This window comes from Andrena cerasifolii, chromosome 4 (genome assembly GCF_050908995.1).
Source record: "Andrena cerasifolii isolate SP2316 chromosome 4, iyAndCera1_principal, whole genome shotgun sequence".
Lineage (NCBI taxonomy): Eukaryota > Metazoa > Arthropoda > Insecta > Hymenoptera > Andrenidae > Andrena > Andrena cerasifolii.
In genome coordinates, this window is record NC_135121.1 from 5,087,411 (window position 1) to 5,113,375 (window position 25,965).

Consider the following 25,965-nt stretch of genomic DNA (forward strand, 5'->3'; position numbering starts at 1 on the left):
ATATAAATTAATATTTAAGAAATCATGAATATTCGTAATGGCGAAGACGTCACAATGAAATTCCCATAAACCGGGCCGAAGTTCTATCGAATCACAACCGATGCGTTTGTTGAAATTACGTAAAAAGTAAAACGATGCTGTGAATGTCCTTTAAAGCTGGGAATGAAGTTAGTTGGCAAGGAAGAGCACCGCGAAGGTTCATGCAATTAATCACTTGGCGGTTTTATTCAATTATGTCTTGCCGCGACCCAGAGTGCCAGTGGAACGCGGGTGGTAGGATGAGGATTTAGGATGGTTGGCGACAATGGCGCGGGTCGAAAGGAAAGTTGGAGGCGATGGAAGAAGCAACGGAAGCCGTGGTAGAGTGGTATTTGATTTGTAAGTGATGGCATAACAGCGATAGAGTTGCAGTGTAAGGTTCTTGAGAGAGGTGCATCAATCATCGCCGATAAAATCTATCAGAACGTCGATTCACCTATTCAATATGCCGTTAGCATATTTGGCATTATATCCCGTGTTATCGAGAGAAATGATGGAATGAAAATCGCGAAGGAAGCGAAAGAAAAAGGAAAACGTAGCAAAGGTAAGGGAGGCGAGCGCATATCGAATTTCGTTCTTATCATTGGCGCTTTGTTTGTGGTACACGCGGTTCAGAGGATTGTGGCGGATAGAGATTCGACTGTGGGATAGCTTACCATGGTTAGCCTTTTTTTTTTGTCGCTAATGTTCTACAGTATTTTATGAACATGGTTTAGGACACTGCCAAGCCCCAGGTTCCAGGCTAGAACACTTCTATTTCGTGAGGGAAACTGAGGGAAAACATCACTGCGAAGACGTCTGCATTATCATAATTATATAAATCTTCGCGGTCTGCTCTGTTCGATGCTGTAGCGTAAATGGCGCCAAGAATAAACTTCAAGAGAAATCATAATAAATTTTTATGCTTCTCGCTAATAGGTATCACTCATGAAATTTCCGCAGAAGCATGATAGATCGTTCATACATATATTGGCGACCTTGTATTTGTATTTTTGTTTTTTTTCTGTGTTTTTACACAGGGTGGCGTTTCAAGAGCATTTTGCTTATATTGCCCAAGGGACACTTTTTTTTAGTCATTCCATTTTTTCCCTCCTCTCTCCTTCGGATCCCAGCAGCAGCAGCGCACCGGGAGAAAAAGGTGGTCTTCCCCGGTCACCCATCTTTCCCCAGTACACCGCCCCGTGATGCTTAACTTCGGTGATCTAACCTTATTCTTCTTAAAGATTTTATTTACATAACAATTATACGCAAAAAATATATAAACATAGTAATGCGTAAAAATATTTCATAGTTTTCGCTGCAGTCTTCAGTAGTACCTACAGTTACTCACAAAATTGAGCGCACACCTAGGTTGATGACGAAAATTGGCGGGAAAATGAATACAAACACACTTATTCAAAAATGAAAACACAATATATATTTTATTCGTATATTTTACCAAATAATACGTAAAAAAAAATCTAAATAAAATGGACTATTATTGTATATTTAAAAAAAAATGGTAAAAGTACACGTATTTTTGTGACACAAAATTGAGCGTACACTTTGTTAAAACACTATTTACAAACCTATACTATATTGTTTCATTTATTAATACTTCGTCGCATATCCCCTGCCATCAATTACGGCTTGTAAGCGACGTAGCATAGACAAAATTAGGTGTTTTATTAAAGAAGGAGGAATTTTTTCCCATTCTCCTCTCAACTTTCGTTTGAAATCTTCTGTATTCGTAAAATTGTTATTTGCCATCCTGGATTTTATTTCTCCCCTGACATTCTCGATGGGATTGGGATCAGGTGACTGGGGAGGTCTTTTTAGCACCTTTGGGATGTTATACAGCCACCATCATTGAACTATATATGTTGAATGCTTTGGGTCATTATCTTGTTGAAAGTAATACACCCGCGGCATTTTTAATTTTTCTGCTGAATCTTTCAGATTCTTTAAGATATTTAACTACTTAATTTTGTCCATTATGCCATCTATGTATTCGATAATTCCGGTACCAGTTGCACCTATATAACGGATATTCTTATCACGACGCCTCTCGCGACGACGAGAAGAACCAAACAGAAAACGGCACACAAAATCGCTGGGGTAAAGGTACTGAGTCGGAACACCTGTCTATTACACCGTGATCATGACCATGGTAAGCTATCCCACAATCGAATCTCGATCGGCCACAATCGTTTGAGCCGTGTGTACTGAGGAGTGGACAAGTGGTATTGGGATTTTCTTAATGTCGCTACGCGACCTGGTGGCGAAAATTAAAGCAGTACAATCGGGTTAGCTGTCACATGTAACAGGGCAGTATTGGGAATTTCAACTGTTTCATGATCGATTTTGTAAAATTTAACAGACTATTTAATGGCAAAAACATTATTGCACTATTTCAATACTCGTGCGACACCGGTCCTGTAACGCGATTGACCCGATTACAGAGCTTACTGAAGTAGGTGGCGCTCTCACAGTATTTACCATAGTGATCCTCTAGCGCAGGGGTGTCGAACTAGCGGCTCGCGAGCCGCAGTGGCTCCTTCCCCTCTTCGCCTGCTCCGTAGAGCCGTAGGAGAACGGCCCCCTCCACACCTACTCTCTCCCTGCCGGGTCCCGTGCAACGCCTGGAGAAAAATAAGTGGGGGAACCGGCTCACCGGGGGCCCGACTCGTGCGGCTCTCGGAGTGGGGAAGTTCGACACTCCTGCTCTAGGGAGTGATTGGTATAACCGCAGCCATCTTGGAGCAAAACTGGAAATAAACATATCTCTTTCTATCAGTATTTCTCTCTCTTTCTGTCAGTATTTCTGTCTCTTTCTTTTTTACAGTTTCTTTCTCTGTCTACTTCCGTTTTTGCTCCAAAATTGCGGCAACCAATCAGCGACGATACACGTTGTTCCGATCACTCCCTAGAGGATCACTAATTTCACAATACGCTGACAATCCGCGCACGTACCCGTCGTCTGCCGAAAAAAAATCTGTTTCTTTAGACAATACCTTTCAACTCCTTGTTCTTTGCGCACTTATGGAAGTTCGCAAGTCAGAGTTCCGCAAGTTCCTACGAACAGAAAGATCGCAGCCGGAGATCGTCGGTCTGCTTCACGATATGCCCAAGTTTCCTGACTCCATTGGGTTTACTTACCTGGCGAACTTTTCTTCACTATCGGTCTTCCCACCGAGGCCATGCCTTATATCTCTCATCGATACTTCCTCTTCCACGATTGGAAAAATCTTTGGCGGGTGGCCGCAGGTGACAAGCATTGTTGTCTGTACTTTCAACACACTTTGAATAACTATTGGAATCTACACGAATCTTTTTCGAAAGAAAAGTGATTTTTAAATTCTCAGCCTACAGAACTTCTGACATCGTTGGGTAGCTGTATTTTACCTTTTCGTGTCATACACTTTAACACTATATATTGTTTCGATTAAAATTCTTAATTGCAATAAGTATAATTTAAAAAATGTTGTTTACAATATAAATATTTTAATTTTCTGATTTACCTGATGATACATTTTGCATGTTGGTGGTCGCTACTGGGTCAAAAATATCCAAAATTGAAACGTAAAAAACCACGGTTTCAGAATATTATTTTTTAACTTTGTAATTTTTATGTTAAAGTACAGTGTTTTAAGAGTCAAACAAAATTTATGAAATTTCTTAAAATCTTTATTAAAGTTCTTTAAACAATTTTAACAAGAACTGAAACAGTCTCCATATTTTCGAAACTAGCGCCTCTGTGGTAAATTTTCCCCTGTAGCGCCTCCCGTCGAGTTAAAGAGTCAGTACACTGTGACGATTTGAAAAATGAAGCTCTTTTTAAAGATTTTTTTCTGCGTAGATACAACAAAATAATGCAATAAATCTTTTTGATATTTATTAATCTACTGTGACGATTTGAAAAATTAAGCTCTTTTTAAAGATTTTTTTCAGCGTAGATACAACATATAATGCAATAAATCTTTTTAGTATTTATTTATTAAGCCACTCTTATATTATACAAAAAAAAATTAAAAAAAAAATTAATTTGTTTTAAAGCTTAAAACGCAATTATCTCAAAACGACATTTTTTCAACTGGTGCAAGTGATTGCAAAGAACTATTTGACCAATCAGTCTGAAATTTTTACACGTTATTCAGCACATCAGTGGCTATGGCCGGGACGACGGAAACCTTTTTTGATTAACCATTTCATACTTTTTACAAGGCAAAATGCTTGAAAAATTCACCGCATTTCGACACTTAAACTTCAAACGTCCGCCATTTTGTTAATTTTTTATCAGTAAATATAATCCTTGTCCCGGTCATAACCACTGATGTGCTGAATAACGTGTAAAAATTTCAGACTGATTGGTCAAATAGTTTTTTTTTTGCAATCACCTGCACCATTTGAAAAAATGTCGTTTTGAGATAATCGCGTTTAAAGTTTTAAAACAAATTAAAAAAAATCTTAAATTTTTTTTGTATAATATAAGAGTCGATTAATAAATACCAAAAATATTTATTGCATTATATGTTGTATCTACGGAGAAAAAAATCTTTAAAAAAAGCTTAATTTTCAAACCGCCACAGTGGACTGACTCCTTAAAGGTGTTTCCATAATGATAGATATGAAAGTAATGTCTCTTGGATGAGTAACCTTACATTGTTACAGAGCACATTTATTTAAATACTTCACAATTGTTTAAAAAATGAACAAGTTACGATCCCAATTCGTAAAATATTTAAATATTATTAAATTGCTCATAATTGTATCGTACCAATCACCCTACAAATATAGTTTTAAATAAATTTGATTCACTGGAAATTCTGAAATCGTATTAATCAGAAGCATCAAATTATGCGTCTTTTCTAAATGAACCTTCAGAAAAAAGGAGCAGGACGCGCTATCAATAATTGCGAGTACGTCCATTATTTAAGAAATTCCTTATTTCTGCGTTCTTAGTAAAGTTTATTCATTGCAGATGCATGCTATTAAAAGGAAAGTTCGTAAAAGCAGCAACCAAAGCTTTCTTGTTATTTACACGTAATAAAAGCTTGAGTACTAGTTCGAGGTTATTCTATATCACAAACGTACCGCTATATTTGTTAAGATCATATTTTCCGTAATATTTAATGAACGAATTTTTTTGTCAGAATTAAACTGGTTGGAAAAATTAAGTAATATCAAAAGCAAGAGATGAGAAAAGAAGTAGCAGTAAAAAATTCAATATGAGGGGTTTCATAATAGCTAATTCAAATATTTACATTTCACAATTTCCTTCATTAGCCAAACGGGGTTTTCTATAGAGAAGACTTTATCGGCGTTTCAGAATGTATAGTTGTACAAAATGTAGTTAAAATGAAACACGTATTTAGGTACATTTCATGTATCATTTACTCCTTCTTTCATTTTCATGTAATCATTTAAAAACAGTTATGTGTAAATAGTTGAAAATTGCTTACATACATGCGACCGCTGTAATGTCTGATCATCTCACAATGTGTAAAGCATTTAAATTATGTAACACACAACTGTAATGTTCCTGATTTCTCGATATTTTTCGTTTCTCGAAAAATGAGTAAAAAATTTCAAAATTTATATTTTTCGTATAATGTTGATAATATTTATCAAGAAAACTTTATTCCTGCCTAATTTACACAACAATTGTATAAATGAGAAAACAGATATTAAATATAATTAGCTTTATTTATTTAATACAAAATTAGTGCAAGGCAAATAATTACTTTTTGTCTTAAAATAGTTTTTTAAAAAGCACGGTGCATCTATGTAGCATCAGCGAATCTACTCTCCTGTGACAAAATCTGTAGCTAGTAGAAAAATTTATTTCGTTTTGAGTGGATGTTGCCTACGTATAACATCCAAAAGTTGTTGCAAAATAGGTGTCGTTTTTCCAGTGGACGAAAAATATATGAAATTCCTTTGTTGAAGTTCGGAATTTATCGTCTTCTTGGGTGACACTAAATTCTTGTAGGTTATCTGCGATTGCTAACCCCAAAATTGTTTTCTTAATGGTGATTCTACATTTTGAAAATCTGTAAGTTTTTTACTACTTTCAGGAGAATCATGGTCTTATCTCTTCGTTTCGATATTTCTTCTTTAATAGCAATAAGAAACTCATTACTTAACTGACAAGGGGAGGACACCATGTGATAGACATCGATTTTGGTTAGCCTTGGCACGATGAATTTATATAAAAAACAAGTAAATAGGTGTCTCAACGTTTCGGTTAATAGGCCTTAATAATAGAGATATTTACATGTAAATTATTAAAAATTTCATAGTGGCGTGGGGTTTTAGTCCGTAAAAATCCCACACTACCCTGGCGCCCCCGGGGGATTCCCCTCTGGGGGAGTCGGGGTGCCTATTGAAGATTTCGCTAAGTTAAAAAAGAAATTATAAAAAAATTTATAAATTTTTTTTAACGTGGAGATATCTTCAAAAGGCACAGTTAAAACAAAAATGGTAAAAAAATATATAAATTTAAAAATTATAAATTATATTTTTTTAACGTGGAGGTATGTTCAAAAGGCACAGTTAAAACAAAAATTATAAAAAAAAATATAAATTGTTTTTTTAACGTGGAGATATCTTCAAAAGGCACCTAGACTCCTCCAAAGGGAAATCCCCCGGGGCGCTACAGAAGTGTGGGATTTTTACCGGCTAAAACCCCACGGACACTATGAAATTTTTAATAATTTACACGTAAATATCTCTATTATTAAGGCCTATTGACTGAAACGCTCGGACACCTATTTACTTATTTTCGACATAAATCCATCGTGCCAAGGCTCATCAAAATCATGTCTATCACATGGTGTCCTCCCCTTGTCAGTAAGTATTTAGTTCTTCTAAATTTTTAAATGGAAACTTAAGAGCACCTTCAGCAGTTAATAATGTAGAATCTTCTCTACTGAGATTCTAATGCTACGAATAAATTTTCAGCAATATTAATTCATTTCTGTCAGCGATCTTTCAACGGATTCCTCACTCTCATAAATCGCAACGAACACAAAAACACCAAACGCATTATCTGACTTCGACATGCACTGTTAACATTTATTATAAATTGTAGATGTGTTTATACGTTCGCGAGTAACTAGTAATACACAACTTGAACTATCCGAAAATCCATTTCCAAATATAACTGAGATTTATAATAATTCTCCTAGACTTAAATTTCTCGAGAAATAAGAAATAAGGTGAATGTCCCAACTTCTGCTCGTTTAAGAGATAACTCGTCATGAAGAAGGTGTAAAAAATTTGTTTGTGATAAAAATTTCCAGAGTAATTGATTAATTCTTTAATAATAAATCAACTAATTCAAAAACTATTCAAGAAAGAGATTTCAAGATTGTTAACTATTATTAATTTTTAATTAAATATATAATGCTCTAAATGTCTTTATTTCTGCTCATGAAAAATAGCGATGTATGTATTGCCCCAAGCTCGTGCAGCAGTCGCGTAAATGTTTAAATAGTTTAGAATTATTTTGTTGCAACTACAGTCCAAACGTAACGCATATAATAATAAGAAAAATATGAAACAATCAGAAGTGGAGACATGAGCAGAAATTGGGACATTCACCTTAAGCAATTATTAAATTTCTCGGGAATTCAACTGTGACTTTGCATATTCGAAAGTCAAGTATAATGTTATTAATGTTGCAGAATGACGGAGTTTGCATCACGAGTGACGACTAATGAAGCAACTTTCAGTGGGAACTTAGCCACATGACTATCAAATACTAACTGTTAATTCCGTGAACATTCGTCGAATAGTGGGCAGACACAACCAATTCGTGAACAGTAGCAGTGAAACCTTTCGACTAGCCAAGCGTCAGGTGATATGAGTGAATGTAGGATCCTTCGTGACGTTAAACGATTGAGTTACGATCTCGTCGAAACAAATACTGTCGATTAACAGGCACGCGATACACAGGGAACGCGATTAAAACGTAGTGGATCCTTTTGTCCGCGCACGAAGGAACCAACAGATCTGTGCAATTGTGTGAGAAGTGAGACGGAACTGGGTGCAAGGAGAGCACAAGACGGATTGAAAGCGGAAACGGAAGCAGGAAAATGCAGTGTCACGTCCTCGCCGCTCTCATCGGCCTGTTCAGTGTCGTCCATGCTCAAGGTAAGTGTAATTCCCACTGGTTCCCCTGTAAACTGTTTCTTTTCAGATTTCGATCGTAAGATACGTCTTACAATAGTTTAGGTACATGTTTCCCACTTTTACCCATATACCTCTCATCTACCTGTTTCCGGCGTGGTTGGTTCAACGCGAACGAGTTGCTTTCATTCTTCTCGAAGATCGCATCAGCCACCTGCTGTTTAGAATAGACAGTGTCATCATTCGCGTGGATGGATCTAGGTATAGGTATACATCTGCTTGGGGGGGGCCGTAAAACGACACTATGTACGTTTTATCATACAGATATAGCCGGAACCAGACCTGCGCGCGTATACGTTCAGTGTGGCTGAGCCCGCGCGCATACAGCTGGGTCCCCAAATGAATGCGCATACAGCGAGTAGGCTGAGCGCGCGAATAACGCATGCGGAGGGGTCCAAATTGCCACCTGCCTTTCTTCACGTGGTTCTGTGCTCAGCTCGCTCTGCATTCCTAAACCTTATTTTCGAAGGAAATTGCAAGCGTGTGTGTACTCAAGAGATGCGGGATTTGTTTCCAATTTGAGGGGAGGATGCGGCAGGCGGGACCACGCGCACCACTGGACTACTTTGCACAGCAGCAAGGTCGTAAAATCGGTAGCAGGTTGAAACGAACATACTTCGGGTACTGGGAGAAGGAGAGTGACAGAAATATTACGAGACAAGGACCTCGGTCTCTTTCAGGATCAAAGAATCTTTGTTTACATCAATTGATACCGCTGCTCGGTGCTGAAATGGGCCCATTTCTCCGATTGCTGAGCAAATTTTCCGAAATACAGGTTGTTTAGTGCGGGATCATATTCCTTCCAACCAGAGATGACAAATGATATTTGTCATCATGTGTCGAATGAGGTTAAAGCTGCAGTTAATGTGGAAGCTGAAAAAATTATTCGACGCTGAGGTTGAAACTGCTTCCAAGCGATAAACGTCTTGTCGCGTGGTAGAAACTTTTACAACACTGTGTACATCTTTGCGGAATAGACGACTGTGACAAAAATGGTCATTTTTTAGAGGAATGCTCGGACATAACGAAACTCGGTTAAAAACGCCTGTGGTAAATGTTGTGTTCTTAGCTTCAGAGTTCTTAGATCACAATTTAATATTCTTTCGAAGTTTAACATATAAAATGTAGCATAAAAATCCAAACCCATCCTTCGTGATTAAAGCGAAAAAAAGATCGAAGTCCATAGGTACATTTAATAGTTGCGACGATAAAAATACATATGTGAAGGCGGTTTTCGTAAAAATCGGCAAAAACTGGGAATCTTGAAGATTTGTGTTCATTAAACAATTTTGAAACTAGAAAAATAATGACTCCCCCCCCCCTCCCTCTATTTTCATATGAACTAAAATATATTTCAATGAATATTGCCCGCAATGAATATATTTCATGAAAATCCCAGACATGCAGGGTTTGAGAAAAGTATCTCATCTGCATCTACCATCCACGCCGAGCGCAATGCCACAGCGCAATTCAAATCTCTGTAAATATTTCAAATATAATGCATCACAACACCAAACTATCCCGAGAGTCCACAAAATATATACCACGTTTATAAATATTAGTGTACTACAGTATTACTTCTACTTACTATAGTTATGATATTTATGTATTGCTTATACATAATTAATAAAAAAATACGGCATATTAGTATAATTTTATATCACAAAATAACGTTAATTATAATGCTGAGTACAAAACTCTACTATCGAAAATAGGACTCCCGATCCTCACATGAGCGGTGTTGCCACGTTGTATACCACGGCTAGTATTAGAGTCGGCTGTAGCAATGCACTCCAAACTCCCTTTAATGTGTGGAAGAAAACCGACAAGGGACGGCTGAGGCCATGTGCCTTCGCTGGTATTTGCGAGTCGGGCCGCATTCGTCGAGTAACCACGAATGACACATCCACACTAGCATATGCGTTCACGCTCATCCTGTCTATGCATATACTATTCCATATAAGAGTAGACCAATGCCCCCCACCGATTTGCAACTGATCAGCGCAACTCCCACTACTGCCTGCGCACGTGACTGGTCGAAGCCTGTGATGCCAGATCGGGGACGGGTTCCCTCGAGAATTTCCCCCACCTCGCGAATACTACGCCGGAGCAGCGTGTCCGTGAGCTCGGCGCTTCGGAGTCTAACTCACGGATACGCAGTTCCGGCGTAGTGTGCGCGAGGTGGGGGAAATTCTCGAGGGAACCCGTCCCCGATCTGGCATCACAGGTCGAAGCGCTTTCCCTGTCGGTTTCCTACCAATGAACAGCCTCCTCAAAGTCATCGTTACGCGGAAAGAGTCTACTCTTAAGTGGAATTCATTGTAGAACCCGTTTCACACGTCTACATCAGAATATTCGTGCGCGTTCAGCCTAATCGCCGTATACGCATTTAGGTCTGGACCCGGTTGTAGATACAGGGCGAGTTAGGAATATGCACTTTGTGTCTACATATTTTTGATCTGAACATCTTACATTTTACAACATACTCTAAACATCTTATAGATATACATACAAGATGGTATGTACTTAATGGCGTTTTAAAATTTCTTTTTGCAGACGTTTCTAATAAGTTTCGAATGTAGTTACGTACAGGGTCTCATCCGTTAAAACTGCAACCTACGCGCGTGCGAACAGACGAAAATGGCAACACTGTCTCACGGACGCATTTCACTACAATGGTTAAAAAATTGATAAATGAATAACTAAGCAAACATAAAATATTTTAAATTATGCATCATGAAGAGGGAATAATTTTTTCTCATTTTGCGGCGCAAATTGCATTCCGATATCTTTTATAGTTCAAAAGTTATATGAAAGAGGCCCCAAATTCTTCAACCCGGGCCGGAAAATTTCAAATAGCTCTTTGCGAAGTTAATTTGAAAGAGACCATCCTAAAATTTTCGAAGCTCCGGCATCACTGCTGTCCAGCGTTCGCTGACAGCTCTCCGAACGCCGGGCCGGTGAATGGTTGTAGTGGAGTGCGTTCGTGAGGCGGTGTTGTCATTTCGTCTATTCGCGCGCGCGTAGGTTGCAGTATTAATGGATGACCCTGTACATACATTGGTGGAACTATTCATTATTGCAGTTTTCTGTTGTAGAGTCGGGTGGGGCTGAAAGTCCCGTTTTTCATATAAACCTATGTAAAATTTAGTAATAACAATCTAGAGATATACGGTGCGATTTTTTATAAACTACAACTATTATGCTTTACTTTTACAAAGTTGTTGGTTAATAGTTTTATTTTTTGTTGAGTTGTATCACAAAATGTGTGTCAATTTAAAATGGACTTTATCTTAGCAAATACAACATGTAATGAAATAAATCTATTTGACATTTATTAAGCTACTCTTATGTTATACCAAAAAAATTAAAAAGTATATTTTTAATTTGTTTTACTTGTTTTTTACATAGCGTCAATATAGCACCTAAACAAAAACGGTATGTTCGTGGTGCAGGTGATGTCCTAGCTTAGGCTCATCTGAAACAAAAAATTCGAAAAGATTCTTAATCTGTATGAACTTGTAGCTCAATTAACAATTTTTGTTGCGAAATAACAAAATGGCGCCGGGTTGATAGATATGTTCCCCAAAATGGTCTTTTCTCGAATGTTCCCCGAGAAAACTCTGTTATTTTCCGATAAAAATTGTTAATTGATCTACGGGCGATAGGGACAGTCATACAGATTAAGAACCTTTCCGAATTTTTTGTTTCAGATAAGCCTGAAACGGGAAATCACCTTAGCCACAAACATACCGTTTTTGTTTAGGTGCCATATTGACGCTTTGTAAAAAACAAGTAAAACCAATTAAAAATATTTTAAAATTTTTTTTTGGTATAACATAAGAGTAGCGTAATAAAAACCAAAAAGATTTATTTCATTATATGTTGTATTTACTGAGAAAAAAATCTTTAAAAATACCTTGATTTATCGACCGTTCACAGTGGAAAAATAAATATTTTAAATTACAGTCATCATACAAGATAAAATTGCTTGAATGTTACATTTATTCAGATTTCAAACCTGACGATCTTATCATGTAAATAATGTGGCTAATTTGTGTAAAATCATACTGTGCGTGTGTAAAATATGAAAATATAAATGGTTCGTTTCGATGGTATTCCACTGCACGTATCATTCATATCATTCACTGAAGTCAAAGAATCTGAACGTACGACCAATAGATTTCGGAACCCTTTGAGAAAGTTTCCCCCAACCTACAATTTGCACGATGAGCTCGTCGAGTTCGTAGAAATTTCGAAGTTCGTGACGGGTTGTTACGTAGCAATGAATGTAATGATTTCCGGTACGAAGTTCGTCAGAAGATGAAATATGCCGCGAGATATACAGGGTGCTTCATAAGAACAGTTACAAAATGTACAGGTTGGTAGAACTCATTGAAATAAATAAGACAAGTCTTACAATTAGTAAACATATTTTTGAAAATTAATCATTTCTGAGATAATTCAAATTTTCAGTTGGCAAGCGAAGCTTACTTATTCAATAAAGCAATTAGCATATAGCAATAAAACAATAAGCATTATTTATTCAATTACACATACTGTACGTAACGCACTACACTTTTCTTATGCCAAATACTCAAAGTGATGACCAGTTATTTGAATGCGCACTGGTGTAAATGATAACATCTTATGAAAGGTGCCATTTACGATGAGAATAAATCAAGCGAAAGGAACTACACTGCGTTCCACATTAGAGCGTACCAGTTTCGCGCAGGGGTACACTGGTGATTGGTAGTAAACCGGCAGGGAAAGTGCTACGACCAATCGCGAGAGCGCTACGACCAATCGGGTGTGTCAGATCCGTGGGAGCTGCGCAGATCGGTCGCAAATCGGTGGGGGCGTTGGTACGCTCTTACATGGAACAGTGTATAGATACATGGATAAGCTAACACGTGGCATTATAAATTATCAAGTATTCTACGCTTACTTATTCTAATCGTTTAAAATTCAATATCTCTGAAACGGGAAATTTCCTAACATACATATTGCACTAACCATAAGAGTTTCTTAGTTTCTTTCACCGAGTTTTACCGGTCTAAACAATTTGTACCTTTCCTTATGAAACGACCTGTATATGTACTTGGTAGTATGAGAGTCAACTCTATTACGGTTCGAATTTTCTCTTTTAATTGAATTCGGTGCGTTCCACCTGATGGGAATTCAAATAACGATCATACCTACACGATTATAAGTAGGGCTGGCCTTCTCTATAAAGGGGCCCGGATGCAAGAAATATTTCGGCCTCCCAAACAATTTCTCAACGGTGAAAAAGCATAACATTTTTTTCGCGAAAAAAGGCTAATTATAACAATAATAAAGCAAATAAGAAAAACGAAAAAATACACATTAACATTTTTAAATATTATGACTTTTTTATTGGCATATCATTAATAATATTAGATTGTTATATTATTATATTAGAAAATATATTCTAATTTCATTTTTGACAGTTCTCGTATACCATGGTATCGTTACCACACCACAGTTGTGGTATGTCCATAGTATTGTCAGTTCTGTGTTTCGAGCATCAAATTCAAGTCGGTTTAAAAAATTAGGTTCAAAATTTTTCTTCCCTTTTTCTTCTCTTATTTTCTGTTTCCTTCATTTTTTTCCTTTTTCTGGGGCCCCAGTACAGCCCACGTGCCGTGAACCCCTGCGGCCGCCCCTGATTATAAATTGTATAAGCTTCCGCAAACTTTTTTTAATTTTGACATAAACTTAAATTTACTATTTTAGTTATTATGTAATAGGTAACGTATAAAATGTGCTCCCTTATTATTTTAGACTTAAAAATTCTTTTTTATTATTTCAAAAGCCTTAAATCAGTGGTGAGCAACCTTTTGTCCGAAGTGGGCCACAAGTGGAAACCTACTAGACTATGCGGGCGGTAATATTAAACACATAAATATAACTAATCCAAGAATTTTAATTTATGGGCTGAATTTGTTATTCCTGACATTGATTTACAATAAAATGTTTTTTTAAATTTGATGTACTGTTTATTAGTAATATATACACAGTAATATAAACCTACATATTATAATATAAACAGGTATATGTATGAAAATTTTTAAAAATGATCGTCGTAAGCGACTCGATGACGAACGATTAAACAATTGTATCAGAAACCACTTAAAAGGGCATTAAATAAAGTACCAAATAAACAGTTTTCAATTTTTTTATCATAATTAAGTTAACAGAAATGAAAAAATTAAATAAACGTAAAAAAATATAAAATTATGCAACATTAGGAAAGGGATAATTTTATCCTATTTTTTGAAGCAAAAATCATTCAAATATCTTTTACAGTTCAAAAGATATATGTATGCCAATGTTCATGCGGGCCGTAGGTCAGCGGCTGGCGGGCCAGATACGGCCCGCGGGCCGCGGGTTGCTCATCACTGCCTTAAATAAGCTAAATAAGAAAATAACATTAAACTTGCAGTCAAAGTTAAATGAATATTACGCAGGCTACCCTATTTAACTGATCACTCTAAATGTTTCCATTGTGTTTAGTGGTAGGAAACAATGAAAGGAAATGTTTGAGTGACATGAGTCCTTTTTTCAAAAACATGTCGGAGATTTCAAGATAATCCATGCGCTTTTGACTTCTTTCTATGTGGAATATTACAGATTGTATACACGCAAGTATTCCGATGGCACTTATGAAGATAAAAGTAGTTTCGCATCTTTAATAAGTGCCAAACTACCACCCCGTAAATAATTTCAATATTGTGCTGTTCATTCTTCTCATCTTAAAAACTACCTCGAAGTGAATTCTCTGCAAGTACGTTCCGAAATTGATAACGAATAATAAAATTTATTATTTTTTTCGAAATTAGTGCAAACGGATATTTTTGTTCCTCAGCTCAGCTGAAGGTCATGTTGCAGTAAATCATTGATTTCGTTTTGACATCAACTATCACAGCAGTGCCGATAAAACATTAAAGATATAGACTTTAAAAAACATCAATAGCTTCAAATTTTTGAGAAATATAACTTTAAAAAAAGTTGTATCTACCATAGGCTAGGTAAGTACCGCGGACAGCGCTACCTCGCGGTCATTTTTTTAAAAAGGATGATTAATCGAATGTGGTTGAATATAGTAGGGAAAGAAATGAGGGTGAAATTAGCGGAAGTTTTAAATGTTTGAAATTAGTTAAAGAACAAACTCTGTACCAAATTCACTGGACGGCCAGGCAACACGCATAACCTGCCTATATATTTACATTATTTTTTTGTACTAATCGCCCCGGGTGTTTCTCTTAAAACGTGGCCAATTATACGGTGATTCTTATTTTCATCAATTTCCTCTCGAACTTCACTTACATGAAAACTTTGTAATAATTTTAGGCCTTTTGTCAAACTTTTTTATAAAATCAGAATCTAAATTTCGGGGCAAAACCGAGTAGTAAAGCTAGTGGTTAAATTTAGTAATTTGATTTAGGGATAATCGATACAATATAAAATATACTCTAATTAGTGGCATGGATTAAATATTAATAATAAAATTAAAAATTTGAAAATCTGGAATCCGATTTCTGGAGGGTAAGCGGATTCCTAGACTTTCTTAAATTTAGTTTATTCCCTATATATAGGGTTATATATTTCGGTGCACATATTTTCCTTCGAAGTATTATTTTATAACCAACATTACTCATAGTCAGTAAATAGTACTCTAAAACAGAATCTACTGGCGTAGTAGATATTTTTAAAAAAACATGTAGAATCTACTGGCGTGGTATTGATATTTTCGTGTGATGCATCCTATGCTGCAGTTGTTTTAATAAAAAAAAAAGAGATTTGTATCTATTTTGTACTGTTCCTGAAGAATGTGCGGTGCAGTATGAAAATATCAGGGAGTCGAGACTGAAACAGTAAAGATGCAAATCCACGATGAAACAAAAATAAACATTATTTACATTTTGTTGTTGTTGAGATTTTTGTCTCATGCTAGAAAAGTAGCATGTAGAATCTCATCGTGGATTGGCACCTTAACCGAAATTCGTGCCCGGTTATATATCCCTCAGTGACCTATATCCGTAATGAGACATGAGAGAAATTCTGACCGTATTGTGAGAAGATGTAAAAGGTAACCGAAGCGCCTGACCGATTGCATTTCGGTCAGGAATCTCTGACCGTATTGCGAGATGGGCGAAACTGAGTTGAGAGACATTCTGATATATAGATATCTTAGCTGTATTTCTAACCGAAATGAGCGAAACTCTGACCGTAATTCTGAGAGGAACGGAGAAACTGTTAGACGTCGGTCGGTCGGATCTTGGGTTCGGTTTGACTTGGAGCTGAATAGGCTGGGAAGGTAAGGTATGCTGTTCCTGTCGCTCACATTGTTTGTCATTCTCGTGACTGGCATGTTGAAAGCAGACTTTTACAGTTTTATTAGCATTAACCCTTTACTTTTGGAAAAATTTTTACAGTACTTCTAAAAATTGAGTGTTTTTCTCTCCAAAACAAATTCTTAATCCTTATAATTTATCTGTCATAAACTCTGCTTATTTATAAATAAATATTTTATTCAGACAAATATAAAATATTAACAATAAAAACTATTTATAAAAATAATAGGTGGTATTAGATATAATATAAAAATAATATTTCATTTATATAAATATTTAAAGTATTTATAAAATTATTTATTATTATATATAAGCTTTAATAAATTGATAAAAAAATTGTGTTTAAATTTTTTTTATAAATTAAATTAATTAATTTTATATTTCATTATAAACTTATTTCACGTACATATTCTATGTCTTTCGCCGTGGATTGCAGAAGATTGGAGGTCAGGTTACAAACGTGATAAAAAATAATTAAAATAATCAACTAAATAATTTTTGTTACGACTTGCAAATCGCGACAGGGATAGTAGCTACCTATATAAAAAATTGTGTCAAATTTTAATCGACCGCATTTCTCCTTATTTCTCATGAATTGATGAATTCTGATTGATCATAATTCTATCTCTCAAGAATTTCAGTTGCCAGTAATGCAGTCTCTCAAGAATTTCGGTTGACCGTAATTCTGACGAGAGATATTCTCTCTTAAATTTCGGTTGACCGATTGTCGCTCGCCAATTCCGGTTGGGACGACCGTAGGTAAATGCCATTTCGGTCATCTCACTGACCGTGACCTTGACTGCAACCGAAATTATATCGGTCTCGACTCCCTGGGAAATATACACCACCCAAGTTTAATTTGCTGTGCCCTAAACGGTGAATATGGTTAATTTCAGTAAACTTAATAAAATGTAGGTGCAGCACTGAAACTACATCAGAAGTAGCTGCTCCAGTGGGTTCCATTTTATGTAAACTAGAATTTCATAATTTTTACCGTCATAAGCAATACTATTAACAACATAAAGTTACTATTACCGTTTCGCTTAGCAATAATGGTTAATTTAATTGTAATTAATAGAGCGAATTTCTCCATTGTGGTACCTGATATTATCTATGCGAAGTGCTGCCACCATAGTGGTAGAACAGTGAATTACAGAAGTCCCCTCTGTTTACGAATCATCTTCTTACCAGGAGAAAGGTGTCTAAAACGATCCCCCGGGGTAAAATGATTCCTGGCTGTTTTGCGGCTATTAGTGGTGCTATTTCGTAATAACGATGTACAAAAGTTCAGTCCGTACGGCGTCGAGCGTCGCCTGAAGTGCCATGTAAATACCAGCGCTGTGTGCGTTATAAACAAGAAAAAACTAAAATTACTGCCTTTTATCTAAGGTAAATTAATAAGGTCTTCTTCAGTGTTGTGTAACTCTTGTCCTAATCGGCTGAGTGTGACAGGTGTTTTTTTTTCTCAGATTTAATGGCAATTCAACAATAATTTAATGTAGGGTAGACCGGGTCGAATCGGATCACAGGGCGAATCGGATCAAAATAAGAATTTAGTCCATGTTTCTTACATCGCGATAGAAAGGAGCATTCCAATTGTTCGTAGTACCTCGTCCCTGTTCACCGCACCTACCGCAAAAGCCCGTCAATTGTTTTAAGTCATTGTTTAGAGCTGGCATACGTTTTCAGTGAGATGGACGCGTGCGAATGTTTCAATTTTATTGTGCTGACAGAGGCGGTAAAAAAGGGACAATATGTAAATGAATTATAATTTTCTAAGTTAATTCCAAAGATTTGTTATTAAAATTTCAGTTTTATCAGAGATTCTTGGGTTATCCGATTCGCCCCAAGTTTCGGGACGAATCGGATATTTCTCACTTTTTCGTTTTTTATTTATAAAAAAAAAATTTATGTATAGTTTTAATTTTTATATATTCATGTTAAAGCCAAAGGTGTACTGGTCACGAATATATATTAAAAATTAGTTTTTTAATGTGTGATTATTATTTTTTTACCATCAAACACAAAGTGATTCGATTCGACCCGGTCTACCCTATATTTCGTTACCTGACGTAATAATTTCACGTTATATTCAACCACTGAATGTGAGTTGGATGTTTGGGGTCATATGATCCCTCTCCAGTAGGGTAAAATGATCCTAGGAATCCCAGAGGGTGCGGGAAAAAATTTGAGTCTGTGAAGCTGATCTCATTTTCTTATGTTTGGTAGTAGATTTTAAGTATTTCTACTCATTGATTATACAAGGGTGCGTTCCACTGACGCCCAAAGCACCCGCAACGCCTGTGATTCACATATCGCGACCGCGCTGGCGATTTTGGCGTAAGTGGAATTCGCCCTAAGGCCCGGTGCAGACGAGCGGTTTGCGGCAGTTTGCCACTGCGTTCATTCGCGGTGAAGCAATACGTGCGTTCGTCAAAACGAACGCAAACATACCGCCTAGTAGCCGCAAAACTTTGCGACCCGTGTGAACTGCTTCATATAAATTTATGATCTGCTAAAACGCGCGCGGCAGATTGCCGCGGTGGTAAACTGCCGCAAACCGCTCGTCTGCACCAGGCCTAAGAGGTGGCACATTCAGTTTTCTCTACAACTAACAATTAGAGGTGGCACACACACAGAATTTTCTACAAATGCAATTCCTTTTTCACAAATTTTAACGATATTAATGCAAAAACTAGAAAATTTTGTGATGCATTTGGGTTATCGTATACTTAAGCACATTTAGCAATCGAAAAAAAAATCAAATTTCGTAAATAATTTAAAGTCAGGGAAGTTTTTTCTCTCTCCTGAAAAATTTGATTTTTGGCACTTACAGTGTTTTCCACAAGGACTAATCGATTAGAAATTAACATGGAACCTTGTAGAATAGAAAATCATCCATTTTTGTCCACATATAATGAAAAAAAACATCTTTTTTTCTACTTTCTTATAGGTTTTAACATCGCATCGACTGCATAGGTCAGGGTTGACTAACTGATGGCTCGCGAGCCACCGGGGGTTCCTCCGCTTTGCTGCTACGCTGAACGGTCCCCCTCCATACCTCCCAGACTCTGACGATCGCAGTCGATTCCTCCTTCTGTCCTTCTCTTGTTGACTGTGATTGTCAGAGTCTGGGAGGTATGGAGGGGGCCGTTCAGCGTGGCAGCAAGGCGGGGTTGCCCCCGGTGGCTCGCGAGCCACCAGTTAGTCAACCCAGGCATAGGTAATTAGCGACTATACATTAGTTTAATAAAATCTTTTTTTCACATGTTTCCTGTATGTCGTTGAGGATCCTGATGCTTTTACACAACTTGATTATGTTTTCTTGGTAAGACATGGATGTAACTACCTATGTCGGTGCGGTTACCCTCAATACAGCAACTTCTTCTACCTTGGGGCTATTTCTGTCATTCACTGATAGTATAGTTCATTGATAGACGAACTTTGCAGACAGCACACATACCGGGGGATTATTGTTTAAAATACATGTTGAGTCAGTTTGGTGTGTCCGGTTCTTATTCTGGTTATTATATCTGGTTGCTTACGATTGAGGTCTGGATGTTTCGACTTCCGTGAGGCTTTTTTGCATTGATTATTCCACCAGGGCACAAATTTCCGTTTTTTGGTGGCGATGTTATTCCAATAGTTACATCAGCTGCTTTAATAATAGCATCGGAGAATATTTGAACCATAGTTTCAACTAGAGTCGCCGCAAATATTTGATCTTTGAAGATATGTTGATAACATCTGTTTATACTGTGCCCAGACAGCTTTACTAAATTTCCATTTAGGAACAAATTGATTTGAACTGGACTTACTAGGGGTATTAATTATTTCAATAGTAATTGGGAAATGATCACTGTCATGTGGATCATCTATGACTACCCAGTCCAAAGTGTGCGCGATATTGGTACTGCTGATTGTTAGGTAAATGGCGCTGAAGGATCCGATGGAAGTGCTCAAATGAGTGAAATGATTGATGATTAGTGTTTGAAAGAGTAATATCAGGATTTTCCAGTATAGTGGCACTTTTTTCCCCACGTGAGTCGTTTTTGGCAGATGCCCATAAGCGGTTGCGGCTATTGAAATCTCCTAGAAGTATGAATGGCTTTGGTACATGGGAGATTGGGCCATTAGTTTTAGTTAGTTGAAAGCGTAGTTATTTGGTGGATAGATGATAAAGAAACATAATTTTATTGAAAGCAGAAGCTGCAGAGCAACTGCTTCAATATTAGCCTGAAGTTGGGTTTTGGTATTCGCTACATGGCTTCTGACGTAAATTGCGCATCCGCCACTTGATTTGTTGTATCACAGTTTTTGGCAAAGCCTTGGTATTCCCTAATTTTACCAATGGTTTTATTCTTAAAATTGGTTCCTTGCAGACATAGTACACTGACCTCGTCTTTTGTAATCAATAGTTTCAATCAAGTCTCTCGGGTCTTATATAGAAACCGTTAATAATCCATTGAAGGATATTGAACATAATGGAGGAGAAATATTTAATCAGATATATCAAGTTCTGATTCTCCAGTATTTTAGGGTATTCGCTGCTTTCTTCAGCTTATTTATAATCCTCGTGAATCTATTTTTAATCGACCTTTCAGTGAGTTTGAGGTACCTATGTTTCAGTCATTATATCAATTAGAGCTTGGGTAACATCGGTATAATCTTCTGCTACCAGAATTGGGTTACTTGATCCAAATCAATTTTCGAGAAAACTTTTAAGTCGATCATAGGTAAGCATATATGTATTTTCCTGGTGACGATTGCATAATTTCTTTAATGGGCGCGATAAGTTCTTCGACAGGTTTGGATTGGACTAGGTACCTCTTCAGAACAATTATTGAGGCAGTGAGAGCGACAACGGACCAGCCCACATGAATTTTTCCTCACATTTTATATGATTAGTAGAGCCTATTGTAACACGTTATTGCTACTAACTCAATTTTGAAAAAAATGTGGGTTAGACAGTTGTTGCTCTCACTGCCTCAATTTATGTCTTGTTTTTCTATTCTTGCATTCTTCCTCGGTTTCTTACACGAGAGCCGCTAGATGGGTCCTGTTCTGCCATTTTCGCTGAGGTTGATGATGCTATTGAACGTGAAGAGGGAGGCCTCTTATTGGGCATTGGGAAGTTATTATTATCCATAATTGTTGTTTCAGCTTGCGGTATAGTATACATACGTTGGTAGAGAAGTCAATTGCGAAGGTTCGGAATTAGCGGGTACAGGTACTACCTATTTCCTCATTTGCTGCGCTTCCTTCAGTGGCAGATGTGTCACGTTTTGGACATTGGCGCGCAATATGACCGTCTTGTTCATAAATAAAGCATGTTGTATTATCAGCAGAAATATAAATTCAATAGGTTGTATCACCATACTGAATTGGGAATGCCTCAGGTAATTTATTAATAGGTATCATCCTGGTGAAGATGACCCAAGCTCATAATGCGCGAGAATCCTGAATCATTCATGCCTGCTCTTAGTAATACTATTCTTCATGTAGCTTTAATATTCCGTTCAATTCATTCTGTCGCAATAATTTCACGAGGTATAATAGGACAAAGATTCGATATAATGATGCGCTTATGGTTACTAATTAGAGGTCTAATATTCAGCACAGTGTCTTTAATGGTGATATCTTTATGGTTCTTTGTTAGATTTGCAGCTATCTCTTTACTAGCTAGGAACATGCATATGCGGTTGTTTAATATTCGAAACACGAATCTAATACCACTAACACTAATTCTAGAGGCTACTTTGTCTGTAGCTTCGACAACAATGACCTGTTCTTTAGATGGAAATACCTCTGACGAAGTGGCATCACCATAGGATCTCTTTGCTTGTGGTGTTCGATGAGATTCTTTGGTAACACTTGAGCCAGTTGGGATTCTCCTGTACTCAAAGATCTGAATGATTGAAACTTGTGTATATTAACTGCAAGGGCAGGTGGTAGGCACTTATAATAACTGTTCAGCAGTGTATTATGTGTGGACAGCTTCACAGTTCACAGTTAAATTTCCTGGTTACAACTCGCGGAACATTTGTGAACACGGCTATTGCTAGACACGTCCGACCACGTCAATGTCTGTCGACGAACTCAAAACTCATTTGATAGGGCAATATATTCTCTTAACAATAGTTCTTCTGTGCAGAGGGATTTAAATGAGTACAGTGGTTTCATTTGTATCAGGTGACACGTATCTATTGTTGCATTCGAACATTTATCATGCTCCATCGATGCACTTCCTAAACGCAATAGCAATATTATTCTACCGAAATCACGTCGACCTTTCGTGCTTCTCTTTTTAAAGAAGGACGCACGATGCTTTTGTGCTATTCCACGAGACGAGCAATACTGCGAGAAGTCCCCGTCCGGTCTACATTTTTTCATTATTTTACCGCCCCGCGAATGCAAATTTAGCATTCCAGCTTCTCTAACGAGGAATGATTTTTATCGTTTGTGCGAAGATAATGAACGGTATTTGCGTTCCTTTGTAAAGGGTTAATCTGTTCGCAACCGTTTTATACTGAACCTTTACCAGTTTCTAAAAATTGTGTTTCCGTGCATTTCAGTTAATTAGATAATGTACTAAGAGAATGTACTAAAACGCACTTTGCACATGCTTCTATACTTTATGCAACATTATTAAAACAATTCTCATTTAATTATTTTTGGCTTTGACATGAATTTTAACGCTCATGCAAATAAAGTGAGGAAAAAATGTCTCTCACTCCTGGATACCTACATAATGAAATAACTGTCTGGCGTTTTATGAGGGGTTGCACCTGAAACGTTGATGTTAATCTTTACTATTCTTACACGACCGGTTATGTACTCCACCTGCTCTATTTACACTTCCCAACAGCCATTTTGGTCTGCAACATTCAATAGCCGTTTCGTATAGACTTTTGTGCGTTGAAAACGAATCCGCAAACCGTTTGTAGCCATCACCCTCAGTTTTCGAGAAATTCGATTTTGAAAAAAAATGCAAATTTTCAACTTTGAACATTTTTTGTGTCGGAACAGTAATAGTTATTTGGTTGCTTGTTGCGTCAAATAATTCTATGAACCCTCGCGTACACAACGATATAAGTTATTATTAAGTTATAAACATTTAAATATGGTTAAACAATGACCAAAGGGAGAATGACACCCGAAATGCACCAATTTTTGCAGATATTTTTCTATATATTGCAAAAACTAAGGGTCTAGGAGAAAATCTGAATACTCCACGCGATGCAGCCGACATTTTTCCTTCGGAAACCATTAACAGAAGTGGTAAAACACTTTTTGTTTTCAATACAGAACCGAAAGAGTTTGGCAAAACGTGCGGCGCGGACAGTGGTGGTCACGCGCGTTACGCGATTCTGTGACGCTGAGTGGCAGTGGACGACGCCATTGACTACCACTGTCCGCGCCGCACGTTTTGCCAAACTCTTTCGGTTCTGTATTGAAAACAAAAAGTGTTTTACCACTTCTGTTAATGGTTTCCGAAGGAAAAATGTCTGCTGCATCGCGTGGTGTAGTCAGATTTTATCCTAGACCCTTAGTTTTCGAAATATCTGCCAAATTTATATATTTCGGGTGTCCTTTTCCCTTTGATCGTTGTTTAAACATATTTAAATGTTTATAATTCTACAATAACTTATAGCGTTGTGTTCGCGAGGGTTCATAGAACAATTTGACGGAATAAGCAACCGAATAACTTACTGTTTGAAAACAAAAGATGTACAAAGTTGAAAATTTGCAATTTTTTTAATATCGGCTTTCTCGAAAACTGATGGTGATAGTGGCAAACGGTTTGCGGATTCATTTTCAGCGCGCAATAATTTATAAGAGACGGCTATTTAATGTTACAGAACAGAAAAAAAGTTAAATTTTGTTGGACAGTGTTATTGTACAAAAAATAAAAATTTTCTTTTAAACTTTGATCGAATTTAGTTCGCTACAATAAGAACTGCATTAGGATATAGAATATGTACGCCTACTGATTAAGATGGAACGAAAAAATCAAAATTGTGACTGTTTTCTAATAGTGAAAAAAACATGCCTTTTATTTTTCAGTGTAAACCTGCAAAAGCTACTAGTTTCTGTCAAACAAAATTTTGAGATGCCCCAGGGCGTTGAAGTTTTAATATTTTGTCTTTTGAAACATATTTTTACACAATTTTTTAGTCTTTTATCTCGCTGCGCAGACCTCTAGCGTAATACTCGTCCCTCGCACGCCAAACAAAGATACAGAACGCTTAGTTTAAACATTTGCCTCTTCATTTATGTATACAATGTATCGTCACTCCTTTATCGTAGCTGCTTCCTTCAGTTGTTGAATAGCAGTCAGACACGACACACGGCCGGGAAATCTAACCAGTAAATTTCTTTTCAAAAGATGTGCTATCGTATGATAAAATGATACCTATTCATAAAATCAATAAAAATAATCATTTTTAAGTGACATGCGGCACCTCAAACAATTTGTTGATCACTTTCCGATTTTGATATAGTCGAACCTCGATAACTCTAAAACCTCTATAAGTCGAAAATTTTCTTCATTTTTTCCCTTCCCTTGAGATTCGAGTTGTCGAGGTTCGACTGTAGTTTAAATATCATTATAAAAGGCACATTTTGCAAACTATTAGAAGTCTTGAATTATACAAAAAAATTCTCCCCTATATTTCGTGCCAACCTAGCATTTACTAATATCTTACTAACATAGGTAAGTCAAAATTTTCGAGACAGAGAAAATTCTGTTCGATGACAATACAGATCTTAAGATATTATTTTCTAATGGGAAAACTCTTCTCTTTTAATTGATAATTTTCTAAGGATAATGGAGTTTTAATATTCCGCCTTGCAATATTGACTTGGGCGTTTCGTTATGTAATTCATGTGATCCTAATGCTAGATTGGCACGTGTCATCATATCAGCCCCTTCAAATACGGTAATTGTAAACTACACAGATGGCAGTAAAATAGAAACCTCTTAATCGGTGGGCGCTGCCTCCTACAATTGAGGGGTGATTTTTCAAAAGGGCACATTTCCACATAGAACAAATTTTTAATAACCGCAAAAAACTGTGGTATCTACGTTTATTAAAAAATCTTGTTTTTTTTTATTATTACACGTACATTAAATTTTATTCCATCTGATAGCGGTAACGTTTTAAATTTAGCGACATTATTTTAATAGTTATTTTTAAAAAAATGTTTGGAAATAAGCCCTTTTGTATGAAACCATTTGGAAATAAGCTTTTTTGTTATAAACACATTTAGAAATAACTACCTAATTTTGTCATTATATCTAGTAAACTAATTCTTCTTAACTCCTGAAAAAACCTCAAATCGTTGGTTCAATTTTAAAAAAATTATTCTATTT

At 36.7% G+C, this 25,965-nt stretch overlaps 1 protein-coding gene across 1 annotated transcript in view; it reads left to right on the plus strand.

The window, feature by feature from the left end:
• The window catches only part of LOC143368617 (nephrin), a 338,794-nt gene that overhangs the window by 18,091 nt on the left and 294,738 nt on the right, over nucleotides 1–25,965 (plus strand). The window contains exon 2 of the mRNA XM_076811531.1: nucleotides 7,707–8,175. Coding sequence (XP_076667646.1) covers nucleotides 8,118–8,175 — 58 coding nt within the window. The 5' untranslated portion in view covers nucleotides 7,707–8,117. The remainder of the gene's footprint in view (nucleotides 1–7,706; nucleotides 8,176–25,965) is intronic.